Source organism: Gymnoscopelus microlampas (genome assembly GCF_963454915.1).
Source record: "Gymnoscopelus microlampas genome assembly, chromosome: 5".
Taxonomy (NCBI): domain Eukaryota; kingdom Metazoa; phylum Chordata; class Actinopteri; order Myctophiformes; family Myctophidae; genus Gymnoscopelus; species Gymnoscopelus microlampas.
In genome coordinates this window covers 38,149,691-38,173,043 of record NC_139942.1, presented here as the reverse complement: position 1 = coordinate 38,173,043, position 23,353 = coordinate 38,149,691, and the positions used below count along the sequence as shown (strand labels likewise).

The following is a 23,353-nucleotide window of genomic DNA, read 5'->3' as shown; positions in this document are numbered from 1 at the left end:
GTAAAGGATATGCCCAAATCAGGAATGCCACATTGAAAGTGGTTAAAGCGAACAGTATAAAGGCTTTGGTGGTGTTCCACTCACAGGCCTACAGAAAAATGACTGGGCGCTGCTAGTCAATAACCTGCACCATGTCAGTGCAATATAGTCCTGGGGCCAAGCCAGATTTTGGTACCACCTAAGGTGGCCGTACATTTTTGGTATTTTCGTATTCCTACTCTAGTTTATATTTTGGTATGATACATCTTCCAATTGAGTAGCTTAATGACAGTAATCACTCTAAACCGGCTAATGTATCCGGTAGGAGACACAAAGTAGAATCTTTGTGTCTCCTACCGGAAATACACCCGGGCATCAAATTATTGCGACAAAAAAACAAATATATCCATGTATTCAAGGCTTCATGGGGTGTGCAATTGATAGAAAATAAATCATTTTTTGGGTGAACTCCTCCTTTACGTTTCCCAGGGGGACTCTCTACCCATTCAGCTATGACCGCACTAGACCGAAGGAGGGTCAACTTTTACAAGCTTATGGAAAGCAGTCTTTTTGCAAACACCAAAAATCTGAGAAGTTATCAATTGCACACCCCATGAAGCCTTGAATACATGGATATATTTGTTTTTTTGTCGCAATAATTTGATGCCCGGGTGTATTTCCGGTAGGAGACACAAAGATTCTACTTTGTGTCTCCTACCGGATACATTAGCCTGTAGGTAGTGATAACTGCCATTAAGCTACTGAATTGGAAGATGTATCATACCAAAATATAAACTAGAGACATGTAGGAATACAAAAATACAAAAACTTTACGGCCACCTCAGGTGGTACCAATTTGTGAAAATAACAGTGTTGTGTTGGACTTGGCCCCTGGACTAATAAACCATTATGGGGATCAATGCTGTGTGACCGAAACAGGTGACTCTACCCCTTCAATGTGGATAGCAGTGAGTGGTTTTGTCAGATGAAGACAGGATAGTATTGGTAGTACCTCTTCACAGAATGCTTATGTGAGCCCATACGTGTGCACACATGCGCACAGTCGCATACACACACGCACACACATAGTGGAGCTTTACACACTTATGCGTAGTCAACCAGATGGGCAAATGACATCTGACAGACACAATCATAAATCAAGGCCTTCCTCTCTCCCTCTCGTGTTTTCTGTCTCACTTTCATACACAACAGACTTGCACATACACTCATACACAAACACAGCACACAAGGGGCACCTGTGATCTTCTTGCTTATTTAATTACATGAGTCATTGGATATGGAATCACTGCCAACCTTGGTAATGAGCTCCATTTTGTGCTCGGGAAGATAGAAACTTGAATTTCGTTACTTGGTAGCAGCTGTTCATAAAATGTTTATTATGGATGGTGAGATAATTCAGAGGATTTTTGTCAGAATTATGGGTAAAATGTGTTGCAATATTAATAACCCATCCACATCTTTTAATCTTTCTTTTTTTTAGCTCTACCCAGGGCTGACACATTTTCCAACATAATAGCCCCCAGTAGGGCTTTTATGACTGTTTTAGTGAAAGCAGAATTTAGATTTGATTAGATTTGACTTATGCTGAAAATCAAACTATTTTTTATATTTATCTTTTATTCTGGATAATCACCCCCCCAACACACACGCACACACGCACACGCACGCGCGCGCACACACACACACACACACACACACACACACACACACACACACACACACACACACACACACACACACACACACACACCACACACACACACACACACACACACACACACACACACACACACACACACACACACACACACACACACATTGACATCAGCTGTGTTTTCCCTTATGGCATGTCAAATGTCTGCTGTGAAAATATTGAGGACAAAATAGATAAATACAGACAATTAAAGTGATTTTCTTTGATTAAAATAATGTTAAAAAGCTCTTTATTATACTTATTGCTATAGAGTGTTTGTTCAGTAACAGGAGTCTCCACGTCTCTCCAGGTCTTTATTAAACAGAAAATGCATTTTCAGGTCAGGATACCAATTTGGAAGTGATGACACAAAGAAATGAGCAGACAAAATTGGAACTGGAACAGGAACACTATAAAAATGAAACTGACTGATAAATGGGTACTCTTTCCTGATTGGCTGACATTTTGTCACCTGCTTGAAAATGTATTTTCTATTTATTAAAGAGCTGGAGAGATGGGGAGACCCCCTGTTACTGACCCCACTGAAAGAGTTTGTTCAGTCACAGGGGTCTCCCTGTCTCTCTAGCTCTTTAATAAACAGAAAATACATTTTCAGGTAGGTGACACAATTTCAGCCAATCAGGAGAGGAGAGAGTACCCATTTATCAGCTTCATTTTGATAGTGATCCAGTTCCAATTTTGTCTGCTCATTTATTTGTGTCATCACTTCCAATTTCACTTGTTTAATCTGTATCCTGATTGAGTTCTCTATCCTGATTGGATAACATTTATATCCCGACCTGAATATGCATTTTCTGTTTAATAAAGAGCTGGAGAGACATGAAGACTACTGTTACTTGAACAAACACTCTATAGCAATCTGAATATAGAGCTATTTAACACTTATTTTAAGAAAACCACTTACCCTACCTTTAAGTAAAGAAATAAAAACACAAATAAATAAATAAATAAATACATAATGTATAGTAGCCTATTTATGTTATAGTGTTTCTTTGTTTTTTATTAATTAATTTATGGCACATATATGAAAACGTGTGTTTATTTCAAACTTACATGGTACTAATGATGATTTCGAAAGCATAATTATGAAAGCATTTAAAAATACATAATGGCTAAAGCAATTTTCCAAACTAACCTCACCTGTGCTGTGTTTCATCCATAGACTGTGGTTTCATCACCCTGTCCTCAAATGACCCCACCTCTCCAGTAGGTGGAAAGACTGGTGACGCGATGTTACCTCTCCAGTGGAAATCCCCTAAATTCGCGTGTCAGGGCACGCGTGCACGCAAGCGCAGTCGGACACACACGCGCACGCATGCACACCCGCACACACACCCACACGCGCCAATTAAGCAGGTGTCATGGGGTGCTCCTGGGAACCGTGTTTATCAACTTTCCCACGCCTCAAATCGATACAATGTTGCGACTGAGGAGGTTTAAATGGTGGCCTTTTTGGACTGAAGTTCCTCTTGACCAGACATCATTTGGAGACGACGCACCACGCACGTTTATTTTATCAAACACAAAGCCAGCTATAAAATCAACAAAAAATACTTATACAGTAAAGCAGCAAGTTAAGGTAATAAATCAATCAAGATGTCCTGTTCCAAACATCAAGTGGGCGTGGTGGTGGACAAGGCGCCCAAGTGTGCCAGATGCAGAAATCACGGCCATCTCGTCCCTCAGAAGGGTCACACGAGGTTCTGCACGTTTCTGGACTGTGCCTGCTGGAAATGTTCACTGGTTACGGATAGGTCCAAGATCATGGCCCGTCAACGGCAGATGAGGGGCTCCGAGAAGAAGATGAACAACTCTGGACCCGGTGGGACCGAAGAACCACGACGACCACCACCACCGATGGAAGAGGCTGGATCCCCGGGCACATCATACCAGTTCAGCTCGGCAGCAGCGAGGGTCCTGGTCCTGGAGGATGAGAAGACAGCAGCAGATCATAAAACATATGCACAGCTCCACAACGTGCGACCTCGTGAGGTGAAGGATCCACCCGAAGAGGAGGAGAGGTTCCCTGGACCCAGCAGGATTCGGGGCCCCGATCTTCACAGAGGAGCCAGCCCTGGTCCACCGCCACATGAGTTCGGCCTTGACCGTGACCGAGACCACCTGGAAGCAATAAGATCGCATTGTTTCATCAGGCCCCAAGAGCTCGAGGGGTCTTTGGGGATGAATAGATCACGTAAGTTGTATAACGTTTTGTTTTATTAATTGGCCGTTCAGTCTATTGATTAACATTCTCGTTAATTAATCGAGTCTGAGTCTGACTCTTGCAGCATGCTGTGTAGCCCCGTTTGGAACTTCACTATCCACGCGATAGCTCCGAGATTAGGTCCCCTTATCGGCTGTATCGGCTCCCGGCCATTATACCATATGCTCCCGGCAGAGGAGAGTCCGTCCTCCAAACGTAGTGAAGATCACCTTTTTTGCAACATCGTATCCAAAAAGTAAAGGTAGTCCGAGACATCTACAGATGTTTACATTTTTTCCGGAAAGTAAAATGTTTAGGACGGGGTTGAAAAAAAAACTTTAAATCGCTCATTTAGTCAGCCTCTGCCACGTTTTCCCATTGGAGTCGAATCGGGAGCAGTACAGGCACCTGCCGTCGGGGGTTCTTCCGAGTTGAATGGGAAAACATGGCACAGGCTGACTAAATAAGCGTATTAAACGTTTTTTTTTCTAACCCGTCGTAAAAATGTTACTTTCCGGAAAAATCTTAAACGTCTGGAAATGTCTGGGACTACCTTCCAAACGGGGCTACATGCTCATGCTGTGTGGTGCCTACTGTCTGTCTCAATTAACAATTAGCCTTTTAAAGTAAGAGTCTTCCCCAATTTGTATTGAAAATATTATTATTTTTAGACATTATTAGCCAGGTTATTTGCCACCATCAAGGACTTTTGTGTGGAAGGTAACGTCGTCCTTTAATGTCCTTGCCGAGCGTAGGCCTACTGGCTTTAAATAGCTCAAGCTCACGGTAATAGGCTGGTATATGGTATCATATCATAATGTGTGTTTAGTGAAATCATCCACGTGTGCACTTTTGTTATTTTATCCTGAGCAAGATTGACTCAACTCCCAAGACAAGTTATGCCTTCTGTGTGTGTGTGTGTGTGTGTGTGTGTGTGTGTGTGTGTGTGTGTGTGTACGTGCGTGCGTGCGTGCGTGTGTGTGTGTGGGGGGGGGGGGGGGGGGGCATATAATGGGTTATGTCTCCATTATATGCAGTATAGGCTAATACAATTTGGACTAGCCAACTGTTGTACATGTGTACTAGTAGGCTATCTACTATGTGTACTAGTAGTATTACTTGTACCTCAATATATTATATAGATACAGAAGTCCACATATTCATTTATTCATTAATTCATTCATTTGGATATGTCTTAACCTTCCCTCCAGGCCTACACGTTTCTTACTTACATGAGTTGGGGCAGAGGGAAGTCTCTCCTGCTGCGATGCCCATGATGCCCATGGTTGTTTGGGACAGATGCCCCAACGGCTGCATTCCTTGCCCGGGTATCCTAGTCAACATGCCGCCCCGCCCCCCCTGCCCACATGGACCCTTCTACATCTCACACTTCCAGAGCACAATGGATTACCCATCTGCTTCCCCTGTAAGTTGTATATCGTACACCCACATAATGTAAGTTGATTTAAGGAGGTTTCTGGAAGGGCCAGAGTTTGTCATTGACAGTTTAGGCAAATGTATACTTATGTTATGCGCCTAAAATAGCCGATCCAGATCTGTATAGATCTTTTTCGGCAAGATGGAGCATCAATCTGTTGCATTTGCCAGAGTAGTGTTGCATAGCCTATATTCCCTATAAGGACTTTTGATTTGTTTATAAAACATAGTGTGGTGGATTTATTTTCACATTTGTCTTGGTAAATTCAAAATTGTGGAATGGAATGGAACTGGAATGAATAACGTCTTACAATTCTCAGTCATTCTAAGTCCTGAACATTTAGTCAAGACATTTAGTGCAAGTATACATTTCAGATTTTACATAATAGATATATATGGTGTCTCTCAGAGAAAGTTTTTTGACATTTCAAGTGAAATGATTCACTGCAGATGGAATTTGGGCCAAATTATTCAGAGGCAGGGTCTGAAATGAATCGTAAATATTGACTGGGGGGCCATGCCAATTTTGAGGACTGTAGTTTGGGGGTGATTAGTTGGAGAGTCATATAAAGCATGTCTTTGTTTGTTTTACCTCTCAGGACGGCAGCGGGTTGTTCTTTGCAACTCAACCACCTGCGGCGTTCCGAGCGCCCTACCAGGAGGACTGGGGACAAACCCACGTTCCCCTCTGAGGTACGTAGGTTTGTTTATTTAATTAAACTGAGCAGAGGATGAGTGGATATTTATTTTGCATCCTGTGATATTTCATGCCACCTTTTTCAACTTTTTCTAAGTTTTTTTGGAAACAGCAGTTAAAATAGCCGTTACAATCTACAAGCTTGTAGATCGGCTATTTTCAAATAGTCAATGTATATAGGATTAAAGTGCTTGATGCTATATTGTCTGCTATGAGCCCACGTTGAGAGCCACTGTCCTACCCAACATTAGGGCCTAAAATATTTCAATGGAATAGTTGGGATACCATTACCACCCCAATCACTGCACATGTAATAAGTCCCACATTTTATCTTTAAGTATATCTGAGTTGTGACTAAAGGATCTCTCTCTCTCTCTCTCTCTCTCTCTCTCTCTCTCTCTCTCTCTCTCTCTCTCTCTCTCTCTCTCTCTTACAGGTGAACAGGAGTGTTCTTGGTGGACACTCCCTGGAGAGTAAGGTTTTCTTCTCAAGAACAATTCTAAAAACGTTGCAATGTTGTCCTGGAATGTGCCACTGGAGAGAAGGACTTACGTTATTGTATTACTGTATGTGTTCTTCATGTTACAGAATGGTTAATAGTGAGTGATTAATGTTGTGCTCTGCTGCTCACTGGAGAGTATTAAAGTTTTGTAAGTTTAAGTCTTTTGACATTTTTGAAATCTGCATGTAGGCCTTCCATTCCAATGACTTTTCTCTTTTTATTAATGTGTAAAGGAAACATACTTTTAAAAAGTTATACTCAATTATTTTGTTTAGTTGGTGTGTACAGCTTTGGCCAATGTCATTTAAATGCTAGTTTGAAATCTGCATGTAAACAGGTAAACATACTTTTAAAATGTTATACTCAATTATTTTTGTTTAGTTGGTGTGTACAGCTTTGGGCAATGTAATTTAAATGCTAGTTTATTACTTCTGTTTTCATGTGTTTTCTTACTTATCCAACAACAGCTGTGTGTTCAAAATAGAATCTTTCATGATTTGTTTTCGTGGTGTACAACAAACAGCAGTACACATTAGCCTGAGATTCTTTGGTAATTAATTAATTTGCTTAATATAGCAACATTAAATAAATTACTGTAATAAGTACATTGAAATACATTATTATTGCACTTGATTATTACATTTATGTTCTTTCATTTTTAGTTACCAAGGCTAGGCTACCCTAACCAAATACACTTCAAGTTCCAGTGAACATATCATAGCTGTTTGCTGCCACCACGTGGTTCTTTTGAGACATTGCGAGGCATCTTGGTTTCCAGTACCCTTTGTAGAATAAACTGCAGTACAGAGTCTATAATTGTGTGACAAAAGTCACACAGGGAATGAGGTTAACACAACTATTACACAATAACTAATAAATAAGTAGGCCTATAAAAATATGTATAAATCAAGCGGTGGTCATCATGACAATTGCAAGGGACCAGTGCTAAGCATAGAGACATAATATAGATTTAGTCCTCTGCAAGAAATATGCCTGAATCATATACTGTTTAAGTAGACTAAAACTTGTCTCCCCCCCCCCCCACCCCCTGTTTTATGAGCTTCTATAATAAACAAGCCTCTGGATAAACTGGTATACGTCTTTTATTCTCATTATTCACGTATTAATTCTAAGGAACATTTCTAAATATCAAAAGGCAATACAAATACATCTTCAGTCTGAAAACATAATTTCCAATCTCGCAGAACAGCGTCCTCTTGTGTCACATTATTTTATAGGTCACCAATTTCTAGCTGGCTACGTTGACGGAACATTACGTTTTACGTTTGTTTGCACGCACGCACGCACGTTACAGGAAGCCTTCAAAATGGTGGTATGTATTGATAAACTGCATGGTCGCGTATATAATTAACAATGTATGTGTTTAACTATGCAGCACACATCTGGTTTTCTCTCCTCCAATAACAGAAATTCGGGCTGCAGTTCAAAGCCACCCTGGAGAATATCACAAATGTGCGACCGGTGGGCGAGGATTTCCGCTGGTTTCTCAAAGTAAGGATACCTGTCAGTCATTGCTGTCAAAACCATATGATATAGTTACATCTCGATCCATTGAAATCTCTTAAACTGAACAGATGTCATACACATCATGACATAATGATGCCTGTGTTGAGAGAATCGCTTATACCAGGGGTTTTCAACTGATTTTGACCCAGGGACCACCATCCTGACTAAGAGCAACCTGGGGACCACCACTATTGTGCGTGGTGCGTCCATGATGGGTCCATCATAGACAGCTGTGTTCCGTCAGCAGAAATAACGGAGCAGAAATAAGACTTCCGGTTGACGATCCCTTCAGAATAAGAGTACCCTCTAGAGTAAAAAGAAACCATTGAAAACCATTGAAAAACGGTTCATTTGCACATTAAAACTATAAATTAAGCATTTAAACGAAGCTATACAACACATATTATGTTTCTGTGTAACAAAAACGTTTTTTAAAAGATAAAAATGTATCTAAATGGATAAATGTTGTTCAATGGAGTGCATAGCCTATAGAAATTGGACACTGGACCGGAGACGGACACGTGTGCCAACACTTGTGACATACTCACGCGTTCGGGGAGACCCCCTCTACAACGCCAAACTCTCCGCTAAGCGGCACAGGTGTAAAAAAAAGTGTGGCGGACCGTCCAGTGAGGTCAGAGGTCAGAAAAGTGCCGTTTTCAGTGCGTAGCCTATACCAATTGGACACTGGACCGGAGACGGACACGTGTGCCAACACTTGTGACATACTCACGCGTTCGGGGAGACCCCCTCTACAACGCCACACTCTCCGCTAAGCGGCACAGGTGTAAAAAAAAGTGTGGCGGACCGTCCAGTGAGGTCAGAGGTCAGAAAAGTGCCGTTTTCAGTGCGTAGCCTATACCAATTGGACACTGGACCGGAGACGGACACGTGTGCCAACACTTGTGACATACTCACGCGTTCGGGGAGACCCCCTCTACAACGCCAAACTCTCCGCTAAGCGGCACAGGTGTAAAAAAAAGTGTGGCGGACCGTCCAGTGAGGTCAGAGGTCAGAAAAGTGCCGTTTTCAGTGCGTAGCCTATACCAATTGGACACTGGACCGGAGACGGACACGTGTGCCAACACTTGTGACATACTCACGCGTTCGGGGAGACCCCCTCTACAACGCCACACTCTCCGCTAAGCGGCACAGGTGTAAAAATAAGTGTGGCGGACCGTCCAGTGAGGTCAGAGGTCAGAAAAGTGCCGTTTTCAGTGCGTAGCCTATACCAATTGGACACTGGACCGGAGACGGACACGTGTGCCAACACTTGTGACATACTCACGCGTTCGGGGAGACCCCCTCTACAACGCCAAACTCTCCGCTAAGCGGCACAGGTGTAAAAAAAAGTGTGGCGGACCGTCCAGTGAGGTCAGAGGTCAGAAAAGTGCCGTTTTCAGTGCGTAGCCTATACCAATTGGACACTGGACCGGAGACGGACACGTGTGCCAACACTTGTGACATACTCACGCGTTCGGGGAGACCCCCTCTACAACGCCACACTCTCCGCTAAGCGGCACAGGTGTAAAAAAAAGTGTGGCGGACCGTCCAGTGAGGTCAGAGGTCAGAAAAGTGCCGTTTACAGTACATAGCCTATACAAATTGGACACTGGACCGGAGACGGACATGTGTGCCAACACTTGTGACATACTCACGCGTTCGGGGAGACCCCCTCTACAACGCCACACTCTCCGCTAAGCGGCACAGGTGTAAAAAAAAGTGTGGCGGACCGTCCAGTGAGGTCAGAGGTCAGAAAGGTGCCGTTTACAGTACATAGCCTATACAAATTGGACACTGGACCGGAGACGGACATGTGTGCCAACACTTGTGACATACACACGCGTTCGGGGAGACCCCCTCTACAACGCCACACTCTCCGCTAAGTGGGAGAGGTGTAAAAAAAAGTGTGGCGGGCCGTCCAGTGAGGTCAGAGGTCAGAAAAGTGCCCTTTTCTGCCATTTTCAGACAATAGTGGACACTGGACCGGAGACAGCTGCCGATGCCAGCACTTGTGACATACACACGCGTTCGGGGAGACCCCCTCTACACTGCCACACTCTCCGCTAAGCGGGAGAGGTGTAAAAAAAAGTGTGGCGGGCCGTCCAGTGAGGTCAGAGGTCAGAAAAGTGCCCTTTTCTGCCATTTTCAGACAATAGTGGACACTGGACCGGAGACAGCTGCCGATGCCAGCACTTGTGACATACACACGCGTTCGGGGAGACCCCCTCTACACTGCCACACTCTCCGCTAAGCGGGAGAGGTGTAAAAAAAAGTGTGGCGGGCCGTCCAGTGAGGTCAGAGGTCAGAAAAGTGCAAATAAGTGTCAATTGGTCACCTGGTAGTACCAGGTGACACTTTGCCGACTGGGACTGTACGTGTGGGACTGGGACTATTTTAAAATAGTTAAAATAGGCGATATACAAGCTCACAATGCGATTTACAATTTAGGCATTTAGGCATTTAGCAGACGCTCTTAATTGCATAAGCCTGCAAGCCTGCAATGCGTTGCTATCTTCTATTTTTGCACATTTGGCACTGCTGCTACAGATTATTATACATGTTTTAAGAGGTTTATCAATTATCATACATGCCATTCCATCTGTACTTTCATTTTTTTCCTGTTATCTATAATTTTAAAAAGACATTGGTTGTGTTAGCACAGTCTCTGTAGAAACAGCTCCCAACATTTCACTGCTTGTACCTGTATTGAGTAAGTGTCAAATAAATCCCTCTTGATTCTTGTTCAGATTAGTTCCAGAGTTCTCTTTGAAAATGTCACACATTTTGAAATGGCTCCACATCCATTACCTGATAGAAGAGAGTTGCAGATTTTCATGGAACTTGGTAGAAATGATCTCTGGGCTGCCCTATAAAAATGGCTCAAGGTCACAATCATAGTCACAGTCAATGTTACATCAGTCATATCTCAGGAACGGAGAGAGACACAGAACGAGATGTTGGTGTGTGCCTTTATTAATGGTATTGAAATGTTTTACTGATGTCAAACTGGGAAACTGAAATAGAAGCAAGGCTTGTCCATAGCCATGTCTGTTTTGTGGGAGTATCCACACATATCAATCAATAACTGGTCAACGCAACAGTACTGTATACACAGAAGATGCTTTAAAACTTCCTGATTATATTCTGTGGCACTTCCTGGGACTTGCATCCTCTTCCAAAAAGCCAATGAGTAGGTTTGATTTATTATGGAGTCACAAGGAGGTGACATCAATAGAACTTTTTAAAAGGTATTTTATTTAATTTGATACGTGAAGTCACAGCAGTAGATTCACTAGATTGGCTAATTTCAGCATGCAACCAAGTGTAAAATGTAGCATTACATTTTTGACGACAAAATCAACTGTAGATTTAGTCGACTAAAATCGTATTATATTTAGTCGACTAAAACTACACTAAAACAAACATTTAAGGTGAATAAAATATGACTAAAACTAAATTAAATGTTATTCAAAAGACTATGACTAAAACTAAATAAAAATTAACACTGCGTCACAGTGACATGACAACAACAGGTAACCTCAGTCTGTGATATTAATCTACAATTTTTTGTGTTAAATTGTGATTGTAGCCTGAATGATCAGCGGTCAATTGTAAGCAAGAACAGATTGTTATAATTGTAAGTAAGTAATAGTAAGTGCCACGGCAAATAGCTGTCTCATGTCCAGCGTCCAATTTGTGGAGTCTATGCACTGAAAATGGCTGTTTTCTGACCCCTGACCTCACTGGACGGCCCGCCGCTTTTCCAAATACACCTGTCTGGCTTAGCGGAGAGTGTGGCGTTGTAGAGGGGGTCTCCCTGAACGCGTGTGTATGTCACAAGTGCTGGCATCGGCAGCCGTCTCCGGTCCAGTGTCCACTATTGTCTGAAAATGTCAGAAAAGGGCACTTTTCTGACCTCTGACCTCACTGGACGGCCCGCCACACTTTTTTTTACACCTCTCCCACTTAGCGGAGAGTGTGGCGTTGTAGAGGGGGTCTCCCCGAACGCGTGTGTATGTCACAAGTGCTGGCATCGGCAACCGTCTCCGGTCCAGTGTCCACTATTGTCTGAAAATGTCAGAAAAGGGCACTTTTCTGACCTCTGACCTCACTGGACGGCCCGCCACACTTTTTTTTACACCTCTCCCACTTAGCGGAGAGTGTGGCGTTGTAGAGGGGGTCTCCCCGAACGCGTGTGTATGTCACAATTGCTGGCACACGTGTCCGTCTCCGGTCCAGTGTCCAATTGGTATAGGCTACGCACTGAAAACGGCACTTTTCTGACCTCTGACCTCACTGGACGGTCCGCCACACTTTTTTTTACACCTGTGCCGCTTAGCGGAGAGTGTGGCGTTGTAGAGGGGGTCTCCCCGAACGCGTGAGTATGTCACAAGTGTTGGCACACGTGTCCGTCTCCGGTCCAGTGTCCAATTGGTATAGGCTACGCACTGAAAACGGCACTTTTCTGACCTCTGACCTCACTGGACGGTCCGCCACACTTTTTTTTACACCTGTGCCGCTTAGCGGAGAGTGTGGCGTTGTAGAGGGGGTCTCCCCGAACGCGTGAGTATGTCACAAGTGTTGGCACACATGTCCGTCTCCGGTCCAGTGTCCAATTTGTATAGGCTATGTACTGTAAACGGCACTTTTCTGACCTCTGACCTCACTGGACGGTCCGCCACACTTTTTTTTACACCTGTGCCGCTTAGCGGAGAGTGTGGCGTTGTAGAGGGGGTCTCCCCGAACGCGTGAGTATGTCACAAGTGTTGGCACACGTGTCCGTCTCCGGTCCAGTGTCCAATTGGTATAGGCTACGCACTGAAAACGGCACTTTTCTGACCTCTGACCTCACTGGACGACCCGCCACACTTTTTTTTACACCTGTCCCGCTTAGCGGAGAGTGTGGCGTTGTAGAGGGGGTCTCCCTGAGCGCGTGCGTATGTCACACGTGCCCCCGCAAATAGCTATCTCGTGTCCAGCGCCCAATTTGTGAAGTCTATATGCACTGAAAATTGACCTTTTCTGACCCCTGACCTCACTGGACGGCCCGCCACTTTTCCAAATACACCTCTTCCGCTTAGCCCCGAGTGTGGCGTTGTAGAGGGGGTCTCCCTGAACGTGTGCGTATGTCAAAAGTGCTAGCGCCAACAGCCGTCTCCTGTCCAGTGTCCAGTATTGTCTGAAAATGGCACTTTTCTTACCTCAGGCCGCACTGGGCGGCCTGCCACTTTCCTTTTTTTTACAAATTATCTCTCAAATGTTCACCAGCATTCTGTACTGGTCTGTATCCATTTTCTATCAAGTTTATGGGCGCTCAGTTATGGAGAAGTACACACACACACACACACACACACACACACACACACACACACACACACACACACACACACACACACACACACACACACACACACAAACTACAAATTTACTAATATTTCTGTCCTCTATCTTTTTTATGCTGTGTTTCCATGTTGTATATATGTTGTTAAATAATATACATTTTTAATGATTTTTTTCTGATTACATTTGTATTTGTATTGTATTTTAGTTTTTAAATAGGTGAGATCAACTTTATAAACCCCAAATTCTTCTTTTTTTTTTTATCTCACCTGCACTATCTACTATTATTATTTGTAGCATATTTTGTGGTCTCTTTTATCATTGTTTATTTGCTTCTGCAATAAACAATATTATATCATCATCATTTTCCAAGAGTGACCTGGCCTAGAGTCAGCATTATTACAACAATGGACAAACAATACAAAAACAATACATATATATATAACACACACAAATCAATATCCAGTTAAAGTGCAAAACAGTGCTAAGTGCACATTTAATGGGGGTCAATAGCCAATTTCAAACTGGAAAAAACATTTAAAAAGACATACTGTACATCATAAATGTATTTTTTAAATACAATTGTGTCTTTTTTTTTAAACTTGCCACTTAGAAGTGTTTTAGTATGAGCCATTTAAAAGGCATACATCATAAATGTATTTTTAAATTAGATTTGTGTCTTTTAAAAAACATAAAAAATTCACGATCTTATTTTGAAGGCAACCGGAACCCTTATTTCTGCTAGGTCGAAAACCGGAAGTCCAATTTCTGCTGACGGAACGGAGCTATCATAGACCCACCCCACACAATAGTGGTGGGGGGTTCATGCACCACAGGGAGCTGGAGAATATAGCTATAATATCAATAAAATATATAATAAAATACAGTGATTTTGTTTGAATATGATGGAATATGATTAAGGATTACTGTGATTATGGTAAGCTCACATTTCATATCACACACACACACACACACACACACACACACACACACACACACACACACACACACACACACACACACACACACACACACACACACACACCATACAGTAAGAACTCCTCTCCTGTAAGTTATTAAAAGTAAAAAAAAAAAAAAAAAAAAAATAGAGGCAGATATAGTACTTTTACTCCACTACAATTATTGGACAACTTTAGTTACTAGTTATTTTGTAGATTTTAAATATTATTACAAAACATACATTAACCACTTCAGTCCTATATAGACTTCGGCTATTTGAAAGCCTTGTAGATCTGCTATTTTCAAATGATTGTATACATTTTGAAAACATGAAATGGAAGATTTCTGCTTAATGAGTACTTTTACTTTTGGTACTTTACTTACTTTGGTGCTGTACTACACCTGAGTTTCTCTAAACCATATTGATTGCAAAAATCAAAACAATCCTCATCATTTTTCTTCTGCTGTGATCACTCACTGTCCCTCTTTCTCTCACACAGAGCACAAGTTGGCTTTTGTATGAACTAACAAAACATGGTTCCTTCTCTTGATTCAGCTAAAATGCGGAAACTGCGGAGAAATTCCAGATAAATGGCAATATGTAACCCTTGCGGTAAGGATCTGATTGTCTTTTATGTCCATACGGTTTGCTAGCAAACACAACAATGTTACTGTAAAAGAAACAGATGCACAAATATGAATTGATTTGTTTCTCCAGGAAAGCACACCACTAAAAGGAGGCAGAGGCAGTGCCAGCATGGTGCAGAAGTGTAAACTTTGTGCCAGGGAGAATTCTATTGGTAAGAGGCAACATCTTATCTCTGTCTGCATCTTCACAACAGTGTGGAGTTCAGTTGTCACTGTCTGAAGTGATATCTGTAATAGATTGGAGAATAATATGACCTCTATATTGTTTATTCATAGATATCCTGGGAGATACTATCACGCCTTACAATGTAAGTAAAGGTACACAATAGGTCTGCTCTTGCATGTCACACAGCGGCTTGCTCATTTAACCTGAGGAACCGGTTGCACATCTTGTTGCGCACCAAAAATACTGCAGCTGATGGTTTTGTGACGTGTTTTGAGGTTGTAGATCTGCTATTTTCAGTGTGCGACACTGGCGCACATTTAAGTACAAATCTGGTTTAAATAGTCCATGAACATGATTAACACAAACTGCTCCAAATTTGGACACTTGAACACTTGACCAAGTGGAGCAGGGCAGCCTCCAACATCATCGGTGCCTCACGAACAATGACGGGATGTTGAATCACAATGCTTCTTTGTTTCAGCTACTTACACCGTCGTCTGTGTTTCTCTCGGTGCTGTGTGTGTGCTGTCTTGAAGGCGGAGGACAACGAGAGGTTCAAGACAATGGTGCAGTTTGAGTGTCGAGGTCTGGAGCCGGTTGACTTCCAGCCTCAGGTAATATCGCTGAAACATCAGCAGAGTGGACTGCATTGCTTCTGTCAATAATATGGCTAGGGTTATATTATAGCCATATATGCGCTGTAGTGTTGGATGATTTGGGAGAATTGAGGTTATCTTTTCTCCAGTGAAGTCTTTTCTAAAGTGTCAGATAACACATAAATGATTTCTATATAACATATTTTATCCAAAGCGCTTTACAATGTGCATTACATTCACCCATTTACACACGCATTCACACAACAACCGTGGAGGCAACCATGCAAGGGAGTGGGGACTAATCGGGAGCAGTTAGGGGTTCAGTGTCTTTCATATGGACACAAAGCCAGAGGAGCCGGGGGATTGAACCAGGAACCTTCCGGTTCCCACAGACGGCCGCTCTACCTCCTGAGTTACTGCCCCAACCCATGTACATATACGTATTATACCATACTTATACATGTTCCACATAAAAATAAATTATTAAACATTTAAATAAAGACCTCATTCAGAATTTGAACATGTTTTCCTCGCTGCTTGTTTTAACTGTTAATTTGGCTGGACTCACTCAAAGGGTTTCTTCTCATTGAGATTGACTGACATCGCTCTTGACAAAAGGCCACCGGTGCCTAACATATTTTTAAGCTTTAATTGATTTCTTTGCATTTGTAGGTTGTAAATCATGTCGTAATACTTAACCAACCTGCATTTCGAACTATGGCAGAGATTGAACGAAATGAAGATATTATGATTTATAATTGATCAAGTGTTATCCCTTAAAAACGACATGTATGCCCTCACTACACACACTGAAAACCTAGCATGTGGTGATCATAAAAAAAAGCTCAAAGCACCAATGCATTGTTTCATGGACACATTGTGTTAGAAACATTCTGTGAACTTCACTGTAGTATGTTGTGTTGCTATGGTCGTAATGACTTTGTATCATTTTCAAATACCCACCAGGCTGGCTTTGCTGCACAAGGACCAGACTCTGGAACGTCGTTTCCTGAGATCACCCTGCTAGAGAAAGTGAGTGCCACAGGAATGACACTAGAAGGCAATCGTTCCTAAATTAACTCACTGGAGGATCACTGTATACAGTAGTTTTTATTTACATCCTATTTGACTTTAATATAAATAGTCTTGCGCAGCCAGACTGCCTACCTACCGATACATCTAAATTCAATGAAAATGAATAGCCTTAAACTGGATGGAAACGATGAGTTTCCACCAAAATTATAACAGCAGATCCAATGCAAAAACGTAGACTTCATATTGGGATAGTTTCAGGCCTATGCCTATGCCCAACTTCGGACATTGGCTGTAAGGGCTCTCCAGGCATCCCGGTCCTGGGTCAGTTTCAACAGCTGTCCCCATGTATACCCAGACCTCTTCACATCTGCATCCAGGCCACGCCACCAGGTGTTTCAAGATGGACCTTTATTGATCCCATAAGAGAAATGTAGTCGCCATGACAGTTAAAGCAGTCATACAAAAGGCAAAAAGATCAGATAATGAGAACACAGCAGGAATGGAAGAGTCATATGTGCCATTAGTTATTAGTCCACGGGGGATAAGAGTTGCAAGAACAATCACGTTGGTCATTCGACTGTGACCACTGACCGGGCGGGACACCTGATGGTGGGTCGAGCATTAGCGTCATTGTACTACTTCATGGCTGCTGGCACAAAGGACTGACCCAGTCCATCGGTCTTGAATATTGGAAGGATGAATCTGTTCTGCGTTCACCAATGGTACTCAGTCGCCCTACTATTTCCTTCTGGAGGGGTTGGGAGGGGTTAGACATGATAGCCACCAGCTTCTTCATTGTGCTCACATTCACCACCACCTCCACACCATCCTATTTAGCTTCAACGTCGGTTATTGTCTCTTTTGTGATGTAACTCCCCCAGTATGCAATTGCAGAGCAGAGGACACTGGCCACAACAGATACTGTAGGTAGAACATCTTTCTGCAGCATCCTGTTACACAAGCCAAAGGACGGATGAGCCTCCCCAGGAAGAACATGTTTGCCCTGCTCTTCTTGTAGAAGACCTCTTGTGTTATCAGTCCAGTTCAGCTTGTTGATCAGTATGCCCTGGAACTCCATTAACTCCATTATCTCCCCATGAATGATGCAGGGGGCTGGAGATCGCTTTTTGCTCCGTGCTCCGCCAGTTGTCCACCACCATTTCCTTGGTCTCTCCTTGGTTCAAAGCAGTAGGCGTAGGTTGTTTGGCTTTAGTTTTCTCTGCTATTCTAGCCCATATATTGAATTTAGATTTCCCCAGAGTTATTAGTTGGCTGATATCTCTTATCGTCTGGCTATGTTTAACCACATAAAGGGGAATGAAACCCTAAGGCTGATTTTGTAGTTTGTTTTCCAGTTCAGGATAAAAACTATGGCAGGGTAAAAACATGACGGGCTGCATAACACAGACCTTATAAAACACTGTGATGTAAGCAACCCAGCAGCTAATCAAATGAACGTGTGTTAGATTTAGAAGACAATGTGCATTGACACGAAATAGCTGATCTACAAGCTCACGTATCGCATTGGCGGCATGCTGTGCTTGTAGACCTATTTTCACTGCACAACACTGGCATGACATGTAAATTAAGCATACAGGCCTAGGGTGTTTCTGAGAATTCTTGCCTTAAATGTCATGCCCAAAATAGGGATGCCAGGGTTAATGTGGTTAAAATGATGAACCAAAAAAGAAAATAGGCTAAAGTTCTGTGTTTACAACATGATCATGTTTTTTGTTTTTCAGGACTGGAACGATTACGATGAGAAGGTCAGCGAGTCGGTGGGGATATATGACGTTACACACAAGTTCATCAAGTGCTGAAGGACAAGGACCTTCACTGGACAAGGACCTTCAGTCAGTGGCCAAACATCCATGGACTTGCTCACTGGCCCCAAGGCAGTGTGGTCCAACTCTAAGCGGCGTCGGCCAACAGGATTGGACATCAATAACCATGTTATGCATCCAACAAGATGTACCACCATAGACAGTGTGTTATTCAGTGCTTATTAGTGCTTTGTGAATAAAGAGTTAAAATGGCTGATTGTGATTTTAGTTTTTTTTCCCTGTCTGTGCATAGGTTTAAGTATTTTGTCTAATATCTAGTCTGTTTTTCATTTGTTGTACACTATGAGGGGCTGAATTATATCCAATTCAGAAAGGTACTGAAGCTAAAACAAGTTTGTATTGCTCATCCATCATTGTAGATATTTTAACCAGGCAAGAAAATAACTGGTAAAAGGTAAGGCCTTTTGAGGTAAATAGGGGCTTCATTCTCAGTAGAATAAGGTTAACTGAGATGCATCAAGTGAGCCACAGCGCTGGCATTCTAACAACCAGAAGATTGATTTACCCATTATAATAAAAAAAAGCATGATTGGGTTGTGTACAACAGTGGTTCCGATTCTGAAACATTTATTGTAATGTCAAGGACCCCTAAACTGATTAGTGGACCCCATTTGAAATCAGAGCAATTAGATTTAATACAGCATTTCCTGTCTAATGTAGGTGGGGAGATGACAGTGGAGTGGACAGAGTGAAACCCATGATTTGATTAAACAATTCTAGCTGGTGAAATGAAACTATTTTGTTAGGGATGCCCTGGAACCCCAAGGACCCTTTTGAGAACCACTGGTGTGTACAGCAAATAAAACATGTATCGAGGTACTTAGGAGAACCACAACATTAAATGTAAAGGCAAACAATATATTGCCAAAATTGTTGCAGTTGATTTATTTTGAATGCAACAGATAGAGAAATATTGGTGGGTACAGCATATCAAAACTGAAGGTACTTAGTTGGAACCACAACATTAAATGAAGAGGCAAACATTATTGCCAAACTAAATGCAGAGGCAAGCAATATATTGCCAAATTAAATGTAGAGGCAAGCAATATATTGCCAAAATTGTTGATTTATTTTAACATAACATATATATATTTATACTGTAGCCATATCCGGTTGCTCAGCATATCAAAAATGTATCATCATGGTACTTCAGAGAACCACAACATTCTATGCAGAGGCAAACAGCATATTGCCATAACTGTGCAGTGTTGCAGCAAACACCTGGGTGGTTGGGTTCAGATCAAAACAAGCAGGTGGAGGAGGCGGAGGAGTAGTTGCATCAGTCTTTTTAGTGTTCATTTCTTTTTGGGTTTCTCTTTGGGTTCTAGTGGGTTTCCTATCTCTCTCCCACGCAGCTTCCTCCCGATCACTCTCTCGATCTTGCCCATAACCACGTTGTTGGGAATCGCCTTCCCGCACTCATAGTCAGCGATGACCTGCGGCTTCTCGTTGATCTTGGTGGCCAGGTCCTTCTGCGTCAGGCCCTGCTCCTGTCGGCCCTGCTGGATCACCTTCCCCACCTCCAGGGGGACCCGCTGGTGGTGCAGCTCCTCCGTCTCGCGGTCCAGGTTGGCCGTGTTCTTGGTCACCAGATGCTGCTTGTTCTGCCCCGCCGACCATTTCTTGGTGGTCTCCAGCTCCTCGCCGCGGCGCTGAGCGGCGGTAATGGCCTGCTTGGATTTAGACTGAGCGGCGGTCGGCCCTTTCTTCCTCAACACGGTCACGGTATCCCAGTCGCTCTCTGCCATCTTCTCTCTGCCCCGGGTTATGTTCCGATATCCGTATATACTATGTACAAAGAAATAAATATATGAGTAAGTACAAATACAAGCATTTAATCGGTTATTATGTCGAAGAACGCAGGGGTTTGTTTGCTTACCTACAACAACAACAAACGCAGCTTTGCTTCTTCTTCTGGAACTGTCTGTCAGTCGCTCGTGCAGTTACTACATGCTGATTCAGAGCCTGCGTGATGACGTATGACGTTGGGTCTGACCTCGCGAGACACGCGCCTAATAAAATAGCCGATATACAAGCTCACATCGCGTGGTGGAGGCGACGCGCTGTGAGCTTGTAGGTTGGCTATTATTTGATGCGCGACGCCATCGTACGACGGGGCATAAATCATCTCGCGAGAGTGTTGCTCGCCAGAGAGAACTGATCTACAAGCTTGATGATGCGTTGCGTTGGTCGCAATGCGACCATAGGGTTATAGAATGCGACGCGTTGCTTAACTTGTAGATCAGTTCTTTTTTCTTTCTTTTTGCCAGTAGACCGCATTTGGGCACTATGTTATTATTTACTTTTTGTTCACAAAGTATTATTTCGACCTGCACGCGTTTCCCCCCGCTTATTACAAACAACAACAACAAATACAATAAAAAACAATTTATGATAATAATAATACAAAATGAACACACGTAATATGTCAACATGGATTTTACTTTGAAGTCAACAAGCGGAAGTCCTGTTTTCATTGGCGGTGTCATTTTTACGCTGGTTCAGTTCAGGTTGTGTGTTATTTTCTTTTGCTGTGATCTTTGCTGAGCTGCTGCCCTCTGCCCCACTACTGGACAGATAGAAGAACCACCACCATGGCACCCCTAAAGCACAGCAACAGAGTGTTTGTCATAGGCGTTGGAATGACAAAGGTAAATATCATACCACATAGGGTGACTGACTGTCTGCCAGCAGCTTGGCTTTACTGAACTTGGACTTAGAAGACGCTATAACTTTAGCTGTAAGCTCTCTTGCACAATCACTCACTCCTCTCGCATTTAAGCCTGTGGTTGGTTTATTATTGATGGAAATAACCTTATTTATTATGGCTTCAGACTGTTGAGTTGATTAAGCTACATTGTGTGGTTTGACAGCTCAGCAGCAAGCTGATCAAAACACAGACTACAGATTGTAATAGAACTGTTATTACTACTGTATAACATAAGACTCAGTGCTGGTTTAGTGTAATTTGACGTTATCTATTGGTTGCATGATTTATCAAAGTCCATGCTTCATGGTCAGTGGGAGGCATTGACACATACACAACAGGTGTTGTTGCAGCTTGAGACCCAGTTCAACTTTGGGCTATATTGCTGGATATATAAATAGTAGTGGTTTTAAAAAAAACATAGTCCAATCGGCATCAATTTGAAACCAAGACATTTTTTTTTTTAATCTAAAAATCTATTATTACATATTGCGGTGAGACCGTGACCTGTTTGGTCACCAGGGTTCTAAAACGACTCAAGGATACTAGAGTGATTCATCTCAATGTATTCTGCAGGGCATTCCATGTGGCAGGGCCACAGAAGCTAAATGCAGATTTACCAAGTTCAGAGCGGACCTTGGGCACCTTGAATGTGAGGCAACTACTATCGGGTGTGATAGGGTCCAGAGCAGAGGCCCATTCCAAAAGTGATGATGAGATGTACAGTAACTAGGGCAATCTCCAAGGATGACTTTGTACCAAAACAGATGCCAGTGCAATTGAAATGTGACTTTGAGACACACAAGTTGGCAGAACTAGCATCATGGTGCGTCATACAGCCTAGAGCCCATTAACAATGAAATGGAGAATGTTTTTTGTGGATTCAAATTACATTTGTATGTATAACATCTACATGCACTATGTGTGTGTTGGCCCTAATCCAGCTGCACAATGTGACCTCACATGAACCACAGATATTTTGTTTTTACAACTGCATCTTGCATCTTCCAGGGTGGACAGGTGTGCAAAAGGTCCAGATCGAGATGATAATATTAAAATTCTCTACCTTGAATTTGTCTTCCAGTTTGAGAAGCCTGGAGCCCGGGAGGACTTTGACTATCCTGATATGGCTAAGGAAGCAGGTGCTTATCCCTACTACGTGTATATAGTATATACTGTATATGAAAACTTTATACTATCTTGAGAGCCTATAGACATAGTGTGGTCCACTGGCGTGCACAGACATTTTGAGGGGCAGGTGCTCAAGTAAATTATACTTTTTTTGTTTACTTGGTCTGATCTTTTTTCCCTCTACACCTATACCTCTTTGCCAAAAATAGCCGATCTACAAGCCCACAACACCTCGCAGCGCGAGGCGTTGTGGGCTTGTAGATCTGCTATTTTTGGCTAAAGTTATCCTCAGAAAAGGGATGCTAGGTTTCGAGTGGTTATGGTAAAAAGAAAAATCATATCACATAAAGATTTGGCGGACCCCCTGTAGTAACTCTGAGGACCCCCTAGGGGTCCCGGACCCCCTGTTGAAGACCCCTGCTGTGCCCTTTTTTCAAAAGGGCACTTCTTCTGGTCAAGAGGGCAAAGGGCAGGTGCTCTAGCACCACCTAGAGTCTATCTGTGCACGTCCCTGGTGTGGTCATTTTACATGTATCATTGTTAAGACAAAAACATTCATGTGAAATGGATATTGTTATTCACGATTAACATCTAATACCTCCTCTCTGATTCAGGTCAAAAGGCTTTAGCAGATGCAGGAATCCCATATTCTGCCATTGAGCAAGCATGTGTAGGATATGTATATGGTAAGGGGCCTGTTATTGACTCTATAGTGTTGGGCTGGAGTTCTCCGATATGTCAACCATATTTTATGAACAATATGAAAACATATTCTTATGTAGTTCAACAATATACTGTAAAGGCAAATAATTCTGTGTATGTCTGCTGTGTTGCTTTTATTTG

The 23,353-nt window shown here is 42.7% G+C and overlaps 3 protein-coding genes across 4 annotated transcripts in view; 2 read left to right on the top strand and 1 right to left on the bottom strand.

The window, feature by feature from the left end:
- The first annotated feature begins 7,862 nt into the window (after positions 1 to 7,862).
- czib (CXXC motif containing zinc binding protein) lies at positions 7,863 to 18,868 on the top strand. Its single transcript, XM_084056371.1, has 8 exons — positions 7,863 to 7,886; positions 7,982 to 8,065; positions 14,940 to 14,996; positions 15,102 to 15,183; positions 15,308 to 15,339; positions 15,734 to 15,811; positions 16,760 to 16,825; positions 18,571 to 18,868. The coding sequence occupies exons 1-8, from the start codon at positions 7,881 to 7,883 to the stop codon at positions 18,646 to 18,648; spliced, it is 483 nt and encodes a 160-aa protein (XP_083912497.1). The 5' UTR covers positions 7,863 to 7,880; the 3' UTR covers positions 18,649 to 18,868.
- A 663-nt stretch (positions 18,869 to 19,531) lies between these two features.
- Positions 19,532 to 20,651, bottom strand: edf1 (endothelial differentiation-related factor 1). 2 transcript variants are annotated; one of them, XM_084056372.1, is made up of 2 exons: positions 20,552 to 20,651; positions 19,532 to 20,460 (listed from the first exon to the last, which is right to left on the bottom strand). In XM_084056372.1, exon 2 carries the CDS (start codon positions 20,418 to 20,420, stop codon positions 19,968 to 19,970), a length of 453 nt encoding a protein of 150 aa, XP_083912498.1. In that variant the 5' UTR covers positions 20,421 to 20,460; positions 20,552 to 20,651; the 3' UTR covers positions 19,532 to 19,967. The 2 variants fall into 2 exon arrangements, with proteins under 2 accessions (XP_083912498.1, XP_083912499.1); XM_084056373.1 differs by having other exon boundaries at positions 20,556 to 20,637.
- A 522-nt stretch (positions 20,652 to 21,173) lies between these two features.
- scp2a (sterol carrier protein 2a) overlaps positions 21,174 to 23,353 on the top strand; it is a 29,526-nt gene continuing 27,346 nt past the window's right edge. Inside the window, exons 1-3 of the mRNA XM_084056364.1 lie at positions 21,174 to 21,323; positions 22,464 to 22,521; positions 23,125 to 23,196. Of these exons, the coding sequence (XP_083912490.1) occupies positions 21,267 to 21,323; positions 22,464 to 22,521; positions 23,125 to 23,196 (187 nt within the window). The 5' untranslated portion in view covers positions 21,174 to 21,266. The remainder of the gene's footprint in view (positions 21,324 to 22,463; positions 22,522 to 23,124; positions 23,197 to 23,353) is intronic.